This window comes from Macrobrachium nipponense, chromosome 44, assembly GCF_015104395.2.
Source record: "Macrobrachium nipponense isolate FS-2020 chromosome 44, ASM1510439v2, whole genome shotgun sequence".
NCBI classification, from domain to species: domain Eukaryota; kingdom Metazoa; phylum Arthropoda; class Malacostraca; order Decapoda; family Palaemonidae; genus Macrobrachium; species Macrobrachium nipponense.
The window spans coordinates 35,985,996-36,001,813 of NC_087221.1; the positions used below are offsets into that span (position 1 = coordinate 35,985,996).

General features: G+C 40.4%; 1 protein-coding gene across 1 annotated transcript in view; it reads left to right on the forward strand.

Annotated features, from left to right (window-relative positions):
* Nucleotides 1–15,818, forward strand: part of LOC135204188 (patanin-like phospholipase domain-containing protein atgl-1) — a 94,632-nt gene that overhangs the window by 56,785 nt on the left and 22,029 nt on the right. The window contains 6 exon segments of the mRNA XM_064234257.1: nucleotides 247–366; nucleotides 912–1,100; nucleotides 2,641–2,829; nucleotides 4,851–5,048; nucleotides 5,220–5,291; nucleotides 14,109–14,284. Of these exon segments, the coding sequence (XP_064090327.1) occupies nucleotides 247–366; nucleotides 912–1,100; nucleotides 2,641–2,829; nucleotides 4,851–5,048; nucleotides 5,220–5,291; nucleotides 14,109–14,284 (944 nt within the window).

The following is a 15,818-nucleotide window of genomic DNA, read 5'->3' on the forward strand; positions in this document are numbered from 1 at the left end:
ATAGTATGTGTGTTTGTTAAACCATCGCAATACCTTAAAAAGAAATTGTATGGCAATGTAATGCACTTTATATATTTTAGGTAAAATTTAGTTGCAAAATTACATGAATATTGCCCTAAGTGTAACAGGGCAGGTACAGTAGTATTAATGATATAATAATAATAATGAATGTATAATGTGTTTAGAATTTATGGTAAATGACCGATATCATCCAATTTCTAGCTTCTATTCTATTTTGCCCCTCAGGTACTCCCAGATGATGCTCACAAGATTGTAAGTGGAAAATTATTCATCTCAGTCACTCGGGTGAGTGACGGCAAGAACATCCTTCTCTCACAGTTTGATACTCGTGAGGAACTCATTCAGGTAAGAGAGACTTCATTTTATATTTGACTGTTAACTATTGTTGATGATTTAATAGATGATGTTATGTAGTATGGGATGTTTCATTATGAGTATCATTGATTTTACTTGAAATATTCAGCTCCTTTGGGTATTGTCGTATTCATAACCCTACGGGCAGACATTTACAATACGTAATTTGCTTTTAAAGAGCATTCCGTCTTTATCTTTTATCGTAAATATTTGTTTACTGTGAACATTTTTAGGTTTTTTAATCCCAAGGACTAAATTTAGTGTCATCAAGTGTGTTTGGTTATGTGTGTATGGAATTACCTATTTGACAGAGTTCTCTATGTAGTAATTTAATAGGAGACAAGTAATCAGAAGATTTTAATAAGGAACACGAATGAAGGCAACTTTTCTCTAAAAAAAAAAGAAGCCAAAATGAGAGCAGTACATATTAACAAAACTACCATGAGATTTAGGATTTGTAGAATACTTTCAGGATTTTTACACTTTTGTGAAAAATGTTTCCTTGTAATAATTACATTTCCATGGATATCATATAGGCTATATTGTGTTCCTGCTTCATCCCTGGATTCAGTGGGTGGCTGCCCACACGTTTCTGCGGAGTCCGATATGTGGATGGAGGTTTTACAGACAATCTACCTATTTTGGATGAAAATACTGTGACAGTCAGCCCTTTTTGTGGGGATAGTGACATCTGCCCAAGAGATGCAAATGTCAATTTCTTGCAGGTCTAGTACTTCAACAAATGCTTGTGCATGATAATTAACAACCACCATTTGCGCTTCTCTCTCTGTCTCTGTCTGTATGTCTGTTTCTCTCTCAAAGTCTCACACACTTGGCGCAAGCTGTTTGCTTACATGGTTTCAAAACTTGTTTTCAGTGCATGAATACATATTATGTTTACTTCTCACAAATCATGGAGATGTTTTGCATATTTGCATGAATTTTTTTTATTGTTTTTATTTTGCATGTTCTTGATAATCATTGTCTCTACCCTAATGCACACTAAAACTTATTGCATGTTATGCTATTTTAGTTTGCAGGTGTTGTAGGAATAAAGGAGAGAATTTATTTTATTGTACAAATTTATGAATTTGTACAATTCATAAATTTGTGGGAGTCCTTTTTAAATAATCTTATGTTACAGGCATATAGCAAAATGTGCTTGGGGACATTTGATCCCCCAGGGGCTAGTACTAAACACAGCGAAATACCTTTGACCACCCAAGGGCTAGCACTAAACACGGCAAAAGTGTTGGTTAGTCACTGGGGGGATCAGATGTCCATAAGTGTTTTTGCGCTCTGCCTGAAATATCAGGCAGTTCATGAAAAGCCTGGTTTCATTATCTGCCTGTAACATATTCATGCCAGCAAGCAAGCAAGCAAGCACTAGTCCCTACTTAACGCCATGTTGAATGTTAGTTGAGCATAGTTGAAATGAAGAGAACCCACATAAGGTTTCTCTCTAAAAGTTAGTTGTCCAGCAGGCATTTCTTGCTTAGTTTTTTAATCCTGATACTACATATAGTCCAGTTTTTATTGGTACATATTGGTCAACAGCTTGATGTGGTAGTGACATATGTATAGGAAGATTATTGATAAAGTGGTTACATTTTCCATTGGAACTAATAATTTCCCTGCCTTATACGTTATTCCCATCAAATATGTGTAATGTTCATGAATGGAGTATGTATATGATTTTCTGTCAGGTAGTGTATTGGACTTCAGGCTATTTAGTCTGTCATAGGATCTTTATTGTTTGTATGTGGCTATATATGGAGCATAGCAGGATTTTTGCCTGTCTTGTTGCAAAACAGGAAAATTTAAATAAATACAGGTTATTGAATATAATACCCTTTGTCATTTGCTAAACTTGAGACTACACAATGAAAAAGTTCAAAGAAGTATGTTTTGATTAATTGCAAAATTGACATTTGCCATGATACCTAATGTAAATAGGAAGTTGAGACATCTCTCACTAAAATTGTTAACAGTCTTGTTACTTGTCTGGTTAGTACTAGTTTACTTCAGAAGAGAATTATTTAAGCTAAGCAAAGTTTCAGCTAAGTGGCAAGTATCATGTCTGTTAAACGTATATTTGACCAAGGAGTAAAAAATTATTTGAAAAGTTTATTCATCTTGCGATTTAACAACCTGGATTTGGCATGGAAAAGTTTATGTACAAATATGTCTTAAGTCTAAGTTTTTCTCTGCACAAGAGTGCAGTTGTATGGTGTTTTATTTTTTTTATCCTGCTTGTCCATTCAGGCCATTCTGTGCTCCTGTTTCATCCCTGGATTCAGTGGGTGGATTCCTCCTCAGTTCAAGGGTGTGCGTTATGTGGATGGGTTTTGTAGCGACAATTTACCCATACTTGACAAACATACTGTTACTGTCAGCCCCTTTGCTGGTAATACAGATATCTGTCCAAATGACCATGATGAAAAGGCATTTGTGGTATGAATAATCTCAGGTTTTTTAATTACAGTTGTGCCAGTAAGGCTAGTTGGTTGATAGAGTATTTATGTTTTTTTATGATGCTTATAGTATACTGGATAGTATACCATGCAGTAAGATGTATCCCTTTCATGATTCCAAATATGTTTAGACCCTTGAAGCATGTTGGCAGCAAATTTTTCATAGAAAGAGATTGTAGCTGCTCAGTATACCATATCATTTTTGTTTATGTTGAATATTACTAACATGTTTTTATAGAATCATTATCTAAACAGTACCTTTGTGAACTGGTTGCATGTAGGTGTTAATTGCAAAGAAATTATGTCCCCCAAAAGGTAGAAGAGACAGGAGTCTGAAACTTATTTCCTAGCAGTGGTAGCTTAAGAAAAATACTAATGTTAATATGAATTGCGATTTCTCTTTAGTTCTGTCATTAACATGAAAATATGGTGTTGCAGATATGAATATTTTCATGGTGTTTTATATTGTTTATAACTTTGTTGCTGTAAAAGAAAACACTGCCTTTCTTATAGAGATACCTAAATTTTCAGGCAAGTGATTAAAAAGCCACAGGTACAAATTTTTTATTTTTTGGGCATTCCAGTGAAAATGACATGCTGTGCAACTAATGGGTTGTTCTGAAATACTGGTTGTTTAGCTTTAATTACTACTCATTTTTCATCTTATTTATTAACAAAATCCTCCTCATTACAGTAATCCATATCGATAGTACTGTATGTAGATTTATAAGTAGTATACTATACTGTACTGTATTAACACATTTTTTCTTCCTTTCAGTAGTGGATTTAGTTGAATATCAGTTGTTGTCCTTCCAGTTTCCCAATCCATCTCTTTTTTTTTCTCTCTCTCTTGCGTATTGTAACAGTTTCATTTTTATAATCTAACAGGCATGTAATTGTTCTGCATTCATTCCTGGATTTAGTGGATGGGTTCCTCCAAAAGTTAAAGGTGTGCGTTACATTGATGGAGGCTTTACTGTTAATTTGCCAGAAGTAGATGTTCATACTGTCACTGTATCACCATTTGGTGGGGAGGCAGATATTTGCCCAAAAGATCCAACAGCTGGCCTTTTGACGGTATAGTTATATCAGTTGTAGAATTTCTTTGGGACATAAGTAATATTTGTTGGTGTTTTCAAGTGTATTTTGTCATGTGGGATTATAATGAATTTTGTATTAGCATTTGGAGAACTTCAGGAAATTTATATTATTACTAAGACTTTCAAGGTCAGGTATGTTTTATGTAAGTGAAGAGTACTTAAAAAATATACAAATGGCAGATTAGCAATATGGCAGTACCTGTATTACTGATTATTATTCATTATTATCATTACATACTTGTTGATGGAAAATACTCACCTTATTAAAGTTTAGCGTACTGCATTTGACTAATATTCAAGGAAACTTACCTATGATACTTATATCAGTTTGGTTTCATGATCTCTAACTTTCTAAAATTCTTTATCATGACTCAGTCATAATTCTCTTTTAAGTTTTCTTTTGCATTTAGAATACTGCAATTAATTAGGGAATGAATGCTTTGTAATGTGGACTTTTTTCAGTATGCCTTAATTGTAATTTAGTATTGTACATTGCTTCAACTAATGAGAACTAAATCTTTAATTTGCTTATACTAATTGGCATTGTTTTAAGCTTTGCTTGAAAGGCTTGTAGTTTTTTTATCTGATATAATTTGCAACTTAAACAAATTAGAGTTTATTTTATGTGTATCTTGTTTATAGTCAGAATTCATTGGTATTAGTTAGTGCAGTTTTTCTTACGGATTTTAACTTAAATGATTTCTCATGAAGTTAGTTGAAATTATATTTTTGAATTACAGTATTCATGTAATGTTTATGCCTAACTTCTCATTTCATTTTGATGATGCGAGACACAGTATGTTATTAATATTCCAAAAAAGATCCAGCATTTATATGATATACTTATGCAGTCAGATGCTCAACTTACAAGTCTAGAGTGAATATTTTCTCTAACTTACAGGTAAGCTTAGCCAACACCAGTATTGAGCTGAGCAAGGAAAATCTTTATCGGTTTGCCAGAATCCTGTTCCCACCTCCACCTGAAGTCCTGAACAAGATGTGTCAGCAGGGATTCAATGACACTTTGGATTTCCTTCAAAGGAACAATCTCATAAATTGCATGAGATGTTTGGCAGTTACTTCAAAATTCACATTATCAGTATGGCACAAAAGAACTTAAGTTTGTGATGTTTTGATGTATATTTTATAACATGCACTTAATTGAAATGTTATACATATGCCATTTTGTTGTTGTGTCATTCATTTTTATTGATAAAAAATATTTCACCACTATGGATGCATAGTAAAGCAAATTTAATCTTTATTGCAGAATACACCAGAGGAAGTTCATATTGGTATTGATGAAGAACTTGACTGTGCTGACTGCCATAAACAGAGAAAGGTGATGTATTAAAGTAAAGATTATTTGTTACATCTCACAGCAATAAAGAACGCAATGGCATAATGTATTTAATTCAGTATGTAAAACAGTAGACACCTCAAGTATACAGCAATAACTTTATTTGTTTCACAACACTCCCATCATTTGGATTAATCTACCTACATTTCTTCAAGTATAATTTCATAATTTTTTTTCCTTTGGGGGGGGACGGTGTGTCTGCACATTGGTCTGCCACATTGGGTAGTTCACCTAGGTGTAGTATTATGGGTAGTTTGTGTTGATTTGCAATAATGCTGCATTCATTAATCTGCATAATGTTTCCAGCTCTCAAGATATTACTTGTTTAATTTCATCCTTTGGAATTTTGTGATCACAGAATGTTAGGTGGTACAGTTGTTTTTACTTGTGCTGTTCAGTTCTAATTCTCCAAGTGCTCACATGTTAATTTTACTTATGTTAATTTATTGCATTCGTTTTTAGGTGTTTGTGTTTGGTTCTTGCTTGTTTTATACTAAGTGGATTAGTCTCATTAACCAGGTATAACAAGTCCTAAGTCATAGTTTAGTTATTTCTGGGCTCAGCTCGTGTCGCTGCGCGAAATATCCTTTAATCTATATTTCTAGGGTGGTAAATGTACTAACACATACCAGAGAATAAATAAAATAAAGAAAAAGGTCAGTATAACTGACTCGCTCACCCTCCAGGCGGGTGTCGGTATGAAAAACACTAGGCGAGTGAGACCACAACCGACGCCAAATGCCAATAGAAATCTCCCACTACCAAATCCCTCCAAGCGGGGAGCCGACCCACAGGGTGAGCAGCTCGTACTACTACTACTCCATCCCATGCTTTGTCGATTGCTGCGCCCTGGTGGGCCATCCTTTTTCGTTAGCTCGCACGAGTCGCAAGTGCTAATTTTCTCTCTGTGTTTTTCGTGCCCTTCTTCGGTTTTTTCGATAATGGACGCGTTCAGCTATTGCAGCAGCTAAGTTAAGTACTCAGTATTTACGGTTAGTGCGTTTTTTGTCCGTCCCTGAGACAGTATTTGCCGTTTTTTAGGTATAAATACGTTCTCGGGGTCGGAAGCATGGCGGCATGGTCCTGCCTCGTGATGGGTTCGTTCTTGGTGTCCTTCCATACCTGGAACATCCCCCCTTTCATTTACGCTCTATTTTGATTATCCGCGTTATTAAGGTCTACTCAGGTTGTCATGCATGCATGTTTATCACCTTATGTAGGCTTTTTTCTATCCAGACCCTAGTCTGGGTTCTTTGTATCGGCCCCTGACTAGCTTTGAGTGGTAGACTTGCCTTCGGGTTAGTCGTACACTCCTGGATTTTTTCTCCTGCTTTTTTACCTTCTTTCTTTCATTTTTATTTTATTTATTTGTGTATTTTGTATTATTAGGTTAGTTGGCGTCTGGCTTAGCCTAGGTCCCGGCTCGCAGAGCCTATTCTACGCTGATCAGTTCGGTTGCTTCCACATAGCTTCTCTCTGATCAGGTTTTGGTTTTGCCCTATGGGCCTTTAGGCTACCGCTTTTCAGTTCAGTTGCTTCCCGATAGCTTCTCTCTGATCGTTGGTTGGCCTAGGTTTGGGTTACCGTATCCCAGTTATCGCCTCGTGGTCACTGTGTGATCACGGGTCGGCCAGACGCCCACTGCCCAGTCCCCTTTCCCCCTACCCCAGCTCTCCCATAGAGTCGGGCGGGGGTTGGGTCGGTCTGTCCTTGCTCCGCCTCACTTACCCGAGCCCCTGCCTCCCCTCTCCCCCTCCACCGGAGGGGCTAGGGAGTCGGACAGACCCAGACTGGTGCCGACCTCTCCGCTTCTCGGTCCGGCCGGGTGGTACGTGTGGGGGGGGCCTGGCCTTCCCCCCCCGCCGTTACTGCCTTGTCGCTCCGAGTTAGCTCGAGCATGTATGTCCTCCTCGCCCTTCCCTCCTTACTAGAGCTCCTCCCTATCGAGTTCTGGTATCCAGCGGAAGGAGATAGTCCAACCATAGTTGGACAGGTGCATACAGCAGGTCTCTACTAACCTTACCGTTAGCTGAGTTACTACACTCCGCTTCAACTGGACCTAGTCCGGTTCGCTTGTGCTTAGGTTTAAGTTATTTTAAGTTTATCTTAATTACTTAAACCAATCCCCCCCCTCCCTATATGTACCGGATCTTTCCGGGATTATAGCCTATTCAGGCAATGCAGGGATGGGGTTATGCCCAAATTTTTTCCGAGCTCCGGCATGTAACGGAGTTCTTTTGCCTTTTAGTCTGTAAGTGTTATCCCTCTAAGATACTCATGTGTCTTCCACTTACAGGCCACCAACTGTGAGCATCCGGGATGTTCCGCTACACTTCAGGACCCCTGTGGACACGAAGTTTGCCGGTCCCATGCTCCATGCGCGACTCCGCACGGTGACATCCAGGTCTGGTACCATGAAACGTGTACCATATGTTACGATCTGGTGAGCCAGCTTTTGGAAGGCGTAAGTATTCCACCTCCAGTAGCTGCTTCGCTTCTTTTAGTACTTAAGTTTCCATCATTTATTAACTTAAGACATCTAGTTTAAGTTATACTCTAAGTTTTAGTTCTAAGTGATTCTTAAGTCTAAAATACGTCCTCTCTTACAGGCTCCGGCAGTAAGAGATACAGCACTGGCTACCCTGCGGGCCTGGGTCGGAGGTTTTGGCAAGAACGCCGCCAAGGGTCAGCCCTACATTCTTGAGAAGCGTCTGGCATTGCTTCATTTTCCTTTAAAAACCCCATAGGCAGGGATGGCGACGGGAATACGTCGACCCTGTAGATGCGGACCCGTCTATTGCCTTCATCCAACAACAGCATGGCGGCCTCTTTAACTGAACAAGACCAGGATATCTCCACGGATGTTGCTACCTGGATATTAATGTTGAACCTATGGTAGGTATAGACGACCTGTTGGTCGACGGTAAGTAATGCAGGTACCCAAGGGTCTCCCTTGAGTATGACTGTCTCTTCTACTCCTGCAACTTCTCCATCCTTCCAAGGCTTTACGGCTGATGAACTGTATACTCCTCCGGAGGCTTCGGTTAGACCTAAGATCAAGTCTAAAATAATGACCTTGACTAAGACGTCATCGTCTTCGAAGAAGACGTCCTCGTCTTCTTCCTCGCGTAAGTCTCCGGCTCGTAATCCCGGCCCAGACAGGTCTAAAGGCTCTAGCTCGGCTCTAAGTCCTCGAAAAGTAAACCCAAGGAGCCAGATCTCGTACCCGGCAGTTTCACCAGTTCCGCTACCTTTGGTTCCTATTCAGAGCCTACCCTCCACCTCCGCAGCAGCTCCGGCTTTGGACTCCAATGCTGGCCTGTTGCAACAGGTGGGCCGATCTAGTGGGTACCCTTAAGAGTAGTATGGAACAAATGATATCTCGCCTATCGGACAGAATTACTTCTCAGGATTCTATTATAGCCGGTCTAAGAGAAGCCCCTCTAGCCTCTCCCTCAACCTCCAACACTAGTGGATCTCAGCTTCCCCCGTTTATGACTCGCTGCCCGCTTTCTCCATGAACAATCCTTGGAGAGTAGCGTCATATGCCCCCTTCAGGATGGTCTTATCTCCATACCGGAGTTCGGAACTCGAAGAATAGAGGACTTCGAGTTCTACCCGGAAGGCCTACAGCCTCCTTTTATAGGCTACGCAAGGCTCACGCCTTCGGCTATGGTTCGGGACGATAGGGTACCTAAGGAGGACAGTCCTCTATTCTAGAGACCAGGCTCAGCGAGAATGGCTCAGATGTTTAGAGGACATGGATTGTTCAAACACCAAAGTACAACCATTTAAAAGTCCCTTTACCATTTTCACAATGGATGAAAGTACCCCGCTCCCGTTCCTAACCAAGATAGCAAGGTCGACCATCTCAGCAGCTCCAGAAGGGGAACCCATGCCTCAGTTGAAGCAGATCCCACATCTCCATTGCTTCCTTCAATCGGAGAATTGTGGGAAGACTTGCCAAATACATTCTCAGCTGGCAAACTCAAACCTGACTGTGCTATGGAACAGTTTGGCGAAAAGCTACCCAGGCTCCCGATAGTCTTATTCAGGCTGAATTTGACTCAAAAATCACGACTAGCCAGATCAATCAATTCGATGGCTATGTCTGAGGTAGCAACCATGGCTTATGGTTCAGAACCAATTTTTAAGCTTATGACCAAAGCCCTGACTCAAACGGTGCAGTCAGATATGTTCGAGTTTGCCACTGCTAGAACGAATTGTAGGAAGCATGTCCTGCTAGAGGCAACCATTCGTCAACGAACCGAATAGGTTACTCTCTTCCAACATCTGGGGCGCAGATCTCTTCCCGAGGGCCATGGTTAAGGAAGTACAGGCTGAGGCTACGAGGTTGAACCAGAGCCTTAAAGACCGTTGGGGTCTTACGGCTAGGAGGAGGCAAGACCGACACCTAAGGTAAGGGACAAAGGAAACCCAGACGTTTCCAACCTTACCAAAAGAAACAACCGCGTTTCCCCCAGCAAGTTCCAGCTGTGCCGTTAGTGCAGACAGCCCAACCCTCCACGTCTAAAGGTCAATCACAACCTATTTATGTGATATCCCTCAGCCTCAACCCTCCACCTCATATGCCATCTCTCCAGCTTACAATCAAGCCTTCGAGAGTCAAGCTTCTCAGAAGTATGACCGCTCGGGCAAGGGAGGCAGAGGTAAGGCGGTCCTTTCGTGGAAGAGGATCGGGAGACCCCTTCAATAGGGGAAAGCACTTCAGAGGAGGCCGAGGTGGTTACAAGAACCAACCAATGAAGAACTTCAGGTAGGAGGGAGGCTGTTTCACTTTCGCCACGGTGGAACTTCAGCCAGTGGCGCAGAGCATAGTGTCAAAAGGGCTGGGTTGGAGCTGGTTGAACGAACCCCACCTCCAGCCAGACCTTTCCGTCAACTTCCTTCCAAAGAATTGACAGAATACGCAGAGGACCTCCTTCAGAAAGGAGCTATAGCCAAAGTCAAGAGGTTAAAATTTCAAGGTCGCTTGTTCAGCGTCCCCAAAGAAAGGCTCAAACAAAAGACGAGTAATCTTAGACTTGTCCCGCTTAAACTTAGCCATCCGCTGCGACAAGTTCAAGATGCTCACGATCTCACAGGTGCGGACCTTACTTCCCCGTGGGGCCGTCACCACCTCTATCGATCTTACAGACGCCTACTATCATATCCCTATTGCAAGACACTTCCGTCCATATCTGGGATTCAAGATAGGAGACCAGGCATTCTCCTTCAAGGTAGTTCCATTCGGGCTCAACGTGGCACCCAGGGTGTTCACGAAGCTAGCGGAAGTAGTAGTACAACAGCTCAGAGCGCAAGGGATTATGGTAGTGGCGTATCTCGAAAGTGATCCAGTTCCTAGAATATCTAGGATTCAAGATAAACAAATCCAAGTCGAGACTCACTCCAGAGTCAAACTTTCAGTGGCTAGGCATTCAATGGAATCTATCCTCACACACTCTGTCGATTCCATCTACCAAAAGGAAAGAAATAGCGAAGTCAGTCAAGCAATTTCTGAATCACAAACTGCATCCAGGAGAGCTCAGGAAAGGATCCTCGGCTCTCTCCAGTTTGCATCAGTAACGAACATCTTGATGAAAGCCAAATTAAAAGACCTAACCAGGATCTGGCGCTCACGAGCAAATCGTCAGGTCCAGGGACAAGCTATCCTCAGTGCCTCTGATTCTAAAGAATCGGCTTCGACCGTGGGCAAAAGTCAAGAATCTATCAGTGTCAGTACCCCTTCAGTTCCCTCCACCAGGGATCACCATCCACACAGACGCTTGTCCTTAAGCGGTCTGGGGGAGGCGTACTCCCAAGTCAAAAAGGTTCAAGGGATTTGGTCACCTCAGTTCCGTCAGTTTCACATAAACGTACTGGAGGCAATGGCAGTATTCTTGACTCTGAAAAGATTACTCCCACCAAGGTACTCCCACATAAAGCTAGTCCTGGACAGCGCAGTGGTAGTACATTGCATAAACAGAGGAGGCTCCAAGTCACGTCATCTAAATCACGTCATGATAGCCATCTTCTCCCTGGCAGACAAATTCAGTTGGCATCTTTCCTCCACCCACATAGCTGGAGTCAGAAACGTCATAGCAGACGCCCTATCCCGATCAGTACCCTAGAGTCGGAATGGTCACTAGACACGACAGTTCGTTCCAATGGATCCTCAAAAAGTCCCAGGGCTTCAGTGGACCTATTCGCATCCCAAGCGAACCACAAACTACCGTGTTATGTAGCCCCCAACCTGGACCCTCTGGCTTACGCCACGGACGCCCTAGCTCTAGACTGGAACAACTGGGGGAAGATTTACGTCTTCCCTCCAGTGAATCTCCTTATGAAAGTATTGGACAAACTCAGGACATTCAAGGGTCAAGTGGCTCTAGTAGCCCCAGACTGGCCGAAGAGCAATTGGTACCCCCTGATTCTGGAACTGGGCCTTCGTCCCCTTCGAATCCCCAGTCCCAAGCTCTCCCAGTCAGTACAAACGAAGACTGTGTTCGCTTCCTCAGGGATTCTCAAAACCCTAACTTTATGGATTTCATGAAGTTTGCGGCAAAAAGAGATGCGAATATTGACCCTCAGAATATTCTCTTCTTGGAATCCGATAAAAGGGATTCAACTTTGAGGCAGTATGATGCTGCTGTCAAAAAGTTAGCAACCTTCCTGAGAGAGTCAGATATCAGAATCATGACAGTTAATTCAGCTATATCCTTCTTCAGATCCTTATTTGAAAAAGGTTTAGCAGCTAGCACGATTACGACAAACAAGTCAGCCTTGAAAAGATATTTCAATTTGGATTTAACATAGACTTGACGGATACCTACTTCTCGTCTATTCCTAAGGCATGTGCTAGACTTAGGCCTTCTGTGAGGCCTACGTCAGTTTCATGGTTCTTAAACGATGTTCTAAAACTGGCTTCCGAAACCGATAATGAACACATGCTCGTTTATGATGCTCCTAAGGAAAACCCTATTTTTATTAAGCCTGGCTTCAGGAGCAAGAATTTCAGAACTGTCGGCTTTGTCCAGAGATCCGGATCATATTCAATCCTTCCCACAGGGAAGTCCTACTTTCTCCGGAACGTAGCTTTTTGGCAAAAAATGAAGATCCTTTGATGAGGTGGGAACCTTGGAAAGTTTTACCTCTTCCACAAGATGTATCCCTTTGTCCAGTTTCAGCCTTACGAGCCTTTCTATCCAGGACCTCCTCATCCTCATCGGGGCCCCTCTTTAAGAGGGAAAAAGGTGGAACTTTATCCATTAAAGGCATCAGGCAACAAATCCTGTACTTTATCAAACAAGCCAATCCTGACTCTTTCCCAAAAGCACATGATGTCAGGGCAGTAGCCACCTCAATTAATTATTTCCAACACATGAACTTTGATGAGTTGAAAAAATATACCGGATGGAAATCGCCGACAGTGTTCAAACGCCATTACCTTAAGTCCTTGGAAGCTCTGAAATTTTCAGCAGTAGCAGCGGGAAACATAGTTTCCCCTGACTCTAGTTAATTTGTAGTAGAAGATTCAGTCCTCTTTCTACCTGCCTCACCCAACAGTTCGTCTATTCCTACAGTGTTCATTTACATTCACCTTGTGCCTTAGCTGCTTTTTAATAAGATAGTGAGTGCCCCTTATTTTTGTGCTAGGGACACTCACAGATGATTATGCATATTGATCTCATGGATGTTACCCCCTTATTTTTATGCTAGGGGATACATCTCATTTATAATGGTTACGGGTTTTGTATATTAAGTCATATACATTCCTTATATATTATCATTGTTGATTAATTTGATTGTTTGAATTGCTATTATATTTTGATACATGCCTTTACACAGATACCATTCTGTTACATGTAAGCCAATTTACCTCTGTACATATGTAAATTACCTTATGTTAAGAAACATGTTTAGAATTAAGGGTAATTTGAAGATATTGTTACTTTGTATCACTGTGTATTTGTATCTTTTTAGCAATTATATTCTTTTTTATTTTTACTTTATTTTATTTTATTTGAGACCTATGATTATTTATTGCTTTTGTTTACAATCTTGTGCTATTTCTCTGGTACGATTTCGCGCAGCGACACGAGCTGAGCCCAGAAAAGGGATTTTGACGTAAGGAAAAATCTATTTCTGGGCGATTGGCTCGTGTCGCCAGCGAAATCCCACCCTACCCATCCCTTCGCCAAGATTGTCTGCTAACTTCAGGATGGCCACCAGGGGCGCAGCAGTCGACAGCATGGGATGGAGTAGTAGTAGTACGAGCTGCTCACCCTGTGGGTCGGCTCCCCGCGTTGGAGGGATTTGGTAGTGGGAGATTTCTATTGGCATTTGGCTTGTGGTTGTGGTCTCACTCGCCTAGTGTTCATACCGACACCCTCCTGGAGGGTGAGCGAGTCAGTTATACTGACCTTTTTCTTTATTTTATTTATTCTCTGGTATGTGTTAGTACATTTACCCTAGAAATAATAGATTAAAGGATATTTCGCTGGCGACACGAGCCAATCGCCCAGAAATAGATTTTTCCTTACGTCAAAATCCCTTTTTCTTTTAGTCAAAGTTGCTGTATAGCATTTGGCACACTTCACATTGGTATACAGTACAGTGTGTGGTTTTAAATAATTTATTTTTGTATTTCATGTTGGAGAATGAAATTTCTATACATTCAATAAGTACATATTACTATATTAACTACACTTTGTTAGAAAATACCTAAAGACAGTTTCACATTTTCACATCATATGAAAATAAGAGTTAGTTAATATTTTTGTTTCTTTTTTTGCACAGGAAGCAATTATTGATCAGTTACCAGAGCAGGTTGGAGCTATATTGCAAGATGCCATAGACAAAGCTAACGAGGGTCTGATGAACTGGGTCTTTAAACACCGATCCATGAAACTGCTGTCAGTTCTGACCTTGCCTTATGTGCTGCCAATTGACATAGCCTATGCAGCTTTCCTTAAGTAAGTGATGAGGTATTCCCTTTTGTATGTACGTATCTGTTTTGTATATTGTTGTAAATATTTTTTGGTTACAACCTTCTCACATATTTCAACTTCTTTTCTTTTGATTTTTCCCCTCACCGTAGCAGTTTGTTTCTTAAATGAATGTGATCTAATTACTTGCAACTCATTGTATGGTTAAATGAGAGTTTTTTACCCTTCCAGGATGGGTTTGGTGCAAGAGAGAGACTCCCAACAAACCTTAGCATCCTTAGCACCTTTCCCTTATGTGAACTCTTTGATTCAGTATTGTGATGAGATGCTTCTAGAATCTGTGCCCTCCCTATTTTTCTCCTCCCCTTAATACACATATTCTCTTGCTTGGCCCTTTTTTACTATTTACTGTATGTCCTGCTATATCTTTTTCCTGTCTTTTGTATTTAACTGCATATATTTTAGCATGATGCACAGTGTTTGTTTTTGTCATGCTGTTTATATGATAATGTACAGTATGTACTTAGTAAGATATTTGATATGTTTTGCATTTAATATATGGCTTGTATATTTGGCATTTTTCATCTAATCAAGCTCAAGGATGAAAAGTCAGAGATAGAACTTTGTTTCATATTGAAATGAAAAATAAAAATAGTTTCAAAATAAGCATAGGTATACTGTAGTTTATGTTGGGTTTGCGTATAAAGTTTCATTGATTTCTTCCGTCATTCATTGGTGGTGTCATCGGGTCAGCATCAAACATTGTTTGCTTGTACTGTAAACTTAGGCTTTTAAATAGTTTTTTCTTTTTCTTTTTCTTTTGCAGCTATTGATAGTATATTATATTGTAAATATGTTTTTTGTTATTAATTATTCTCATTCAGATGTAAAAACTCATTTTAAATATCTGAAAAATGTTACGGTCGTAATATGTATTGAGGTGTCTTTTAACCATAGCAATAATACTGCACGTCTCAGATTAAAATTATGATGGACCACTTCACTAATTTGGGTAATGAATTTAAGTACTGTACTAGTTGCTATTTGTTGTATTTCATTATGTCTTCCCAGACTTGGATTGTTTTGGCATATGAAAGCTTTTATCATGTCTATGATATTAGTTTACACATTGGTTAAACAACAATAAGAATAAAGAAGTTATGGGTATGTTACTACTCGGCTAAAATTTATTAAATGCTTAAGAGATGAGTTTTGCAAGCAAGCATGTTTAGGTATTACTAGTGATAAGGCTTTTTCTATAATATGTCTGCGTTAGCTAGATATGGGAAGTTGGGGAGGGCACAGGTCTACATGCCAAGTTATCATTAGCCATTACTTTGCTATCCCAGGTCTCGTGGGTGTGGAAAAGAGGCTCTGCCATTGATCATATACGTATATGTATGCTCAGTCTCCATGACATTGTGGTTAAGTGCAATGACCAGCCCCTTGATGCTAGTGTTTATTAGCAGCTTTTAAACTGGACAGTTATGGACAACACTGGTCATTGCTAGATCACTGTAATAGTGATAGTAAGAGTAGACATTTTAGTAACATATCATGT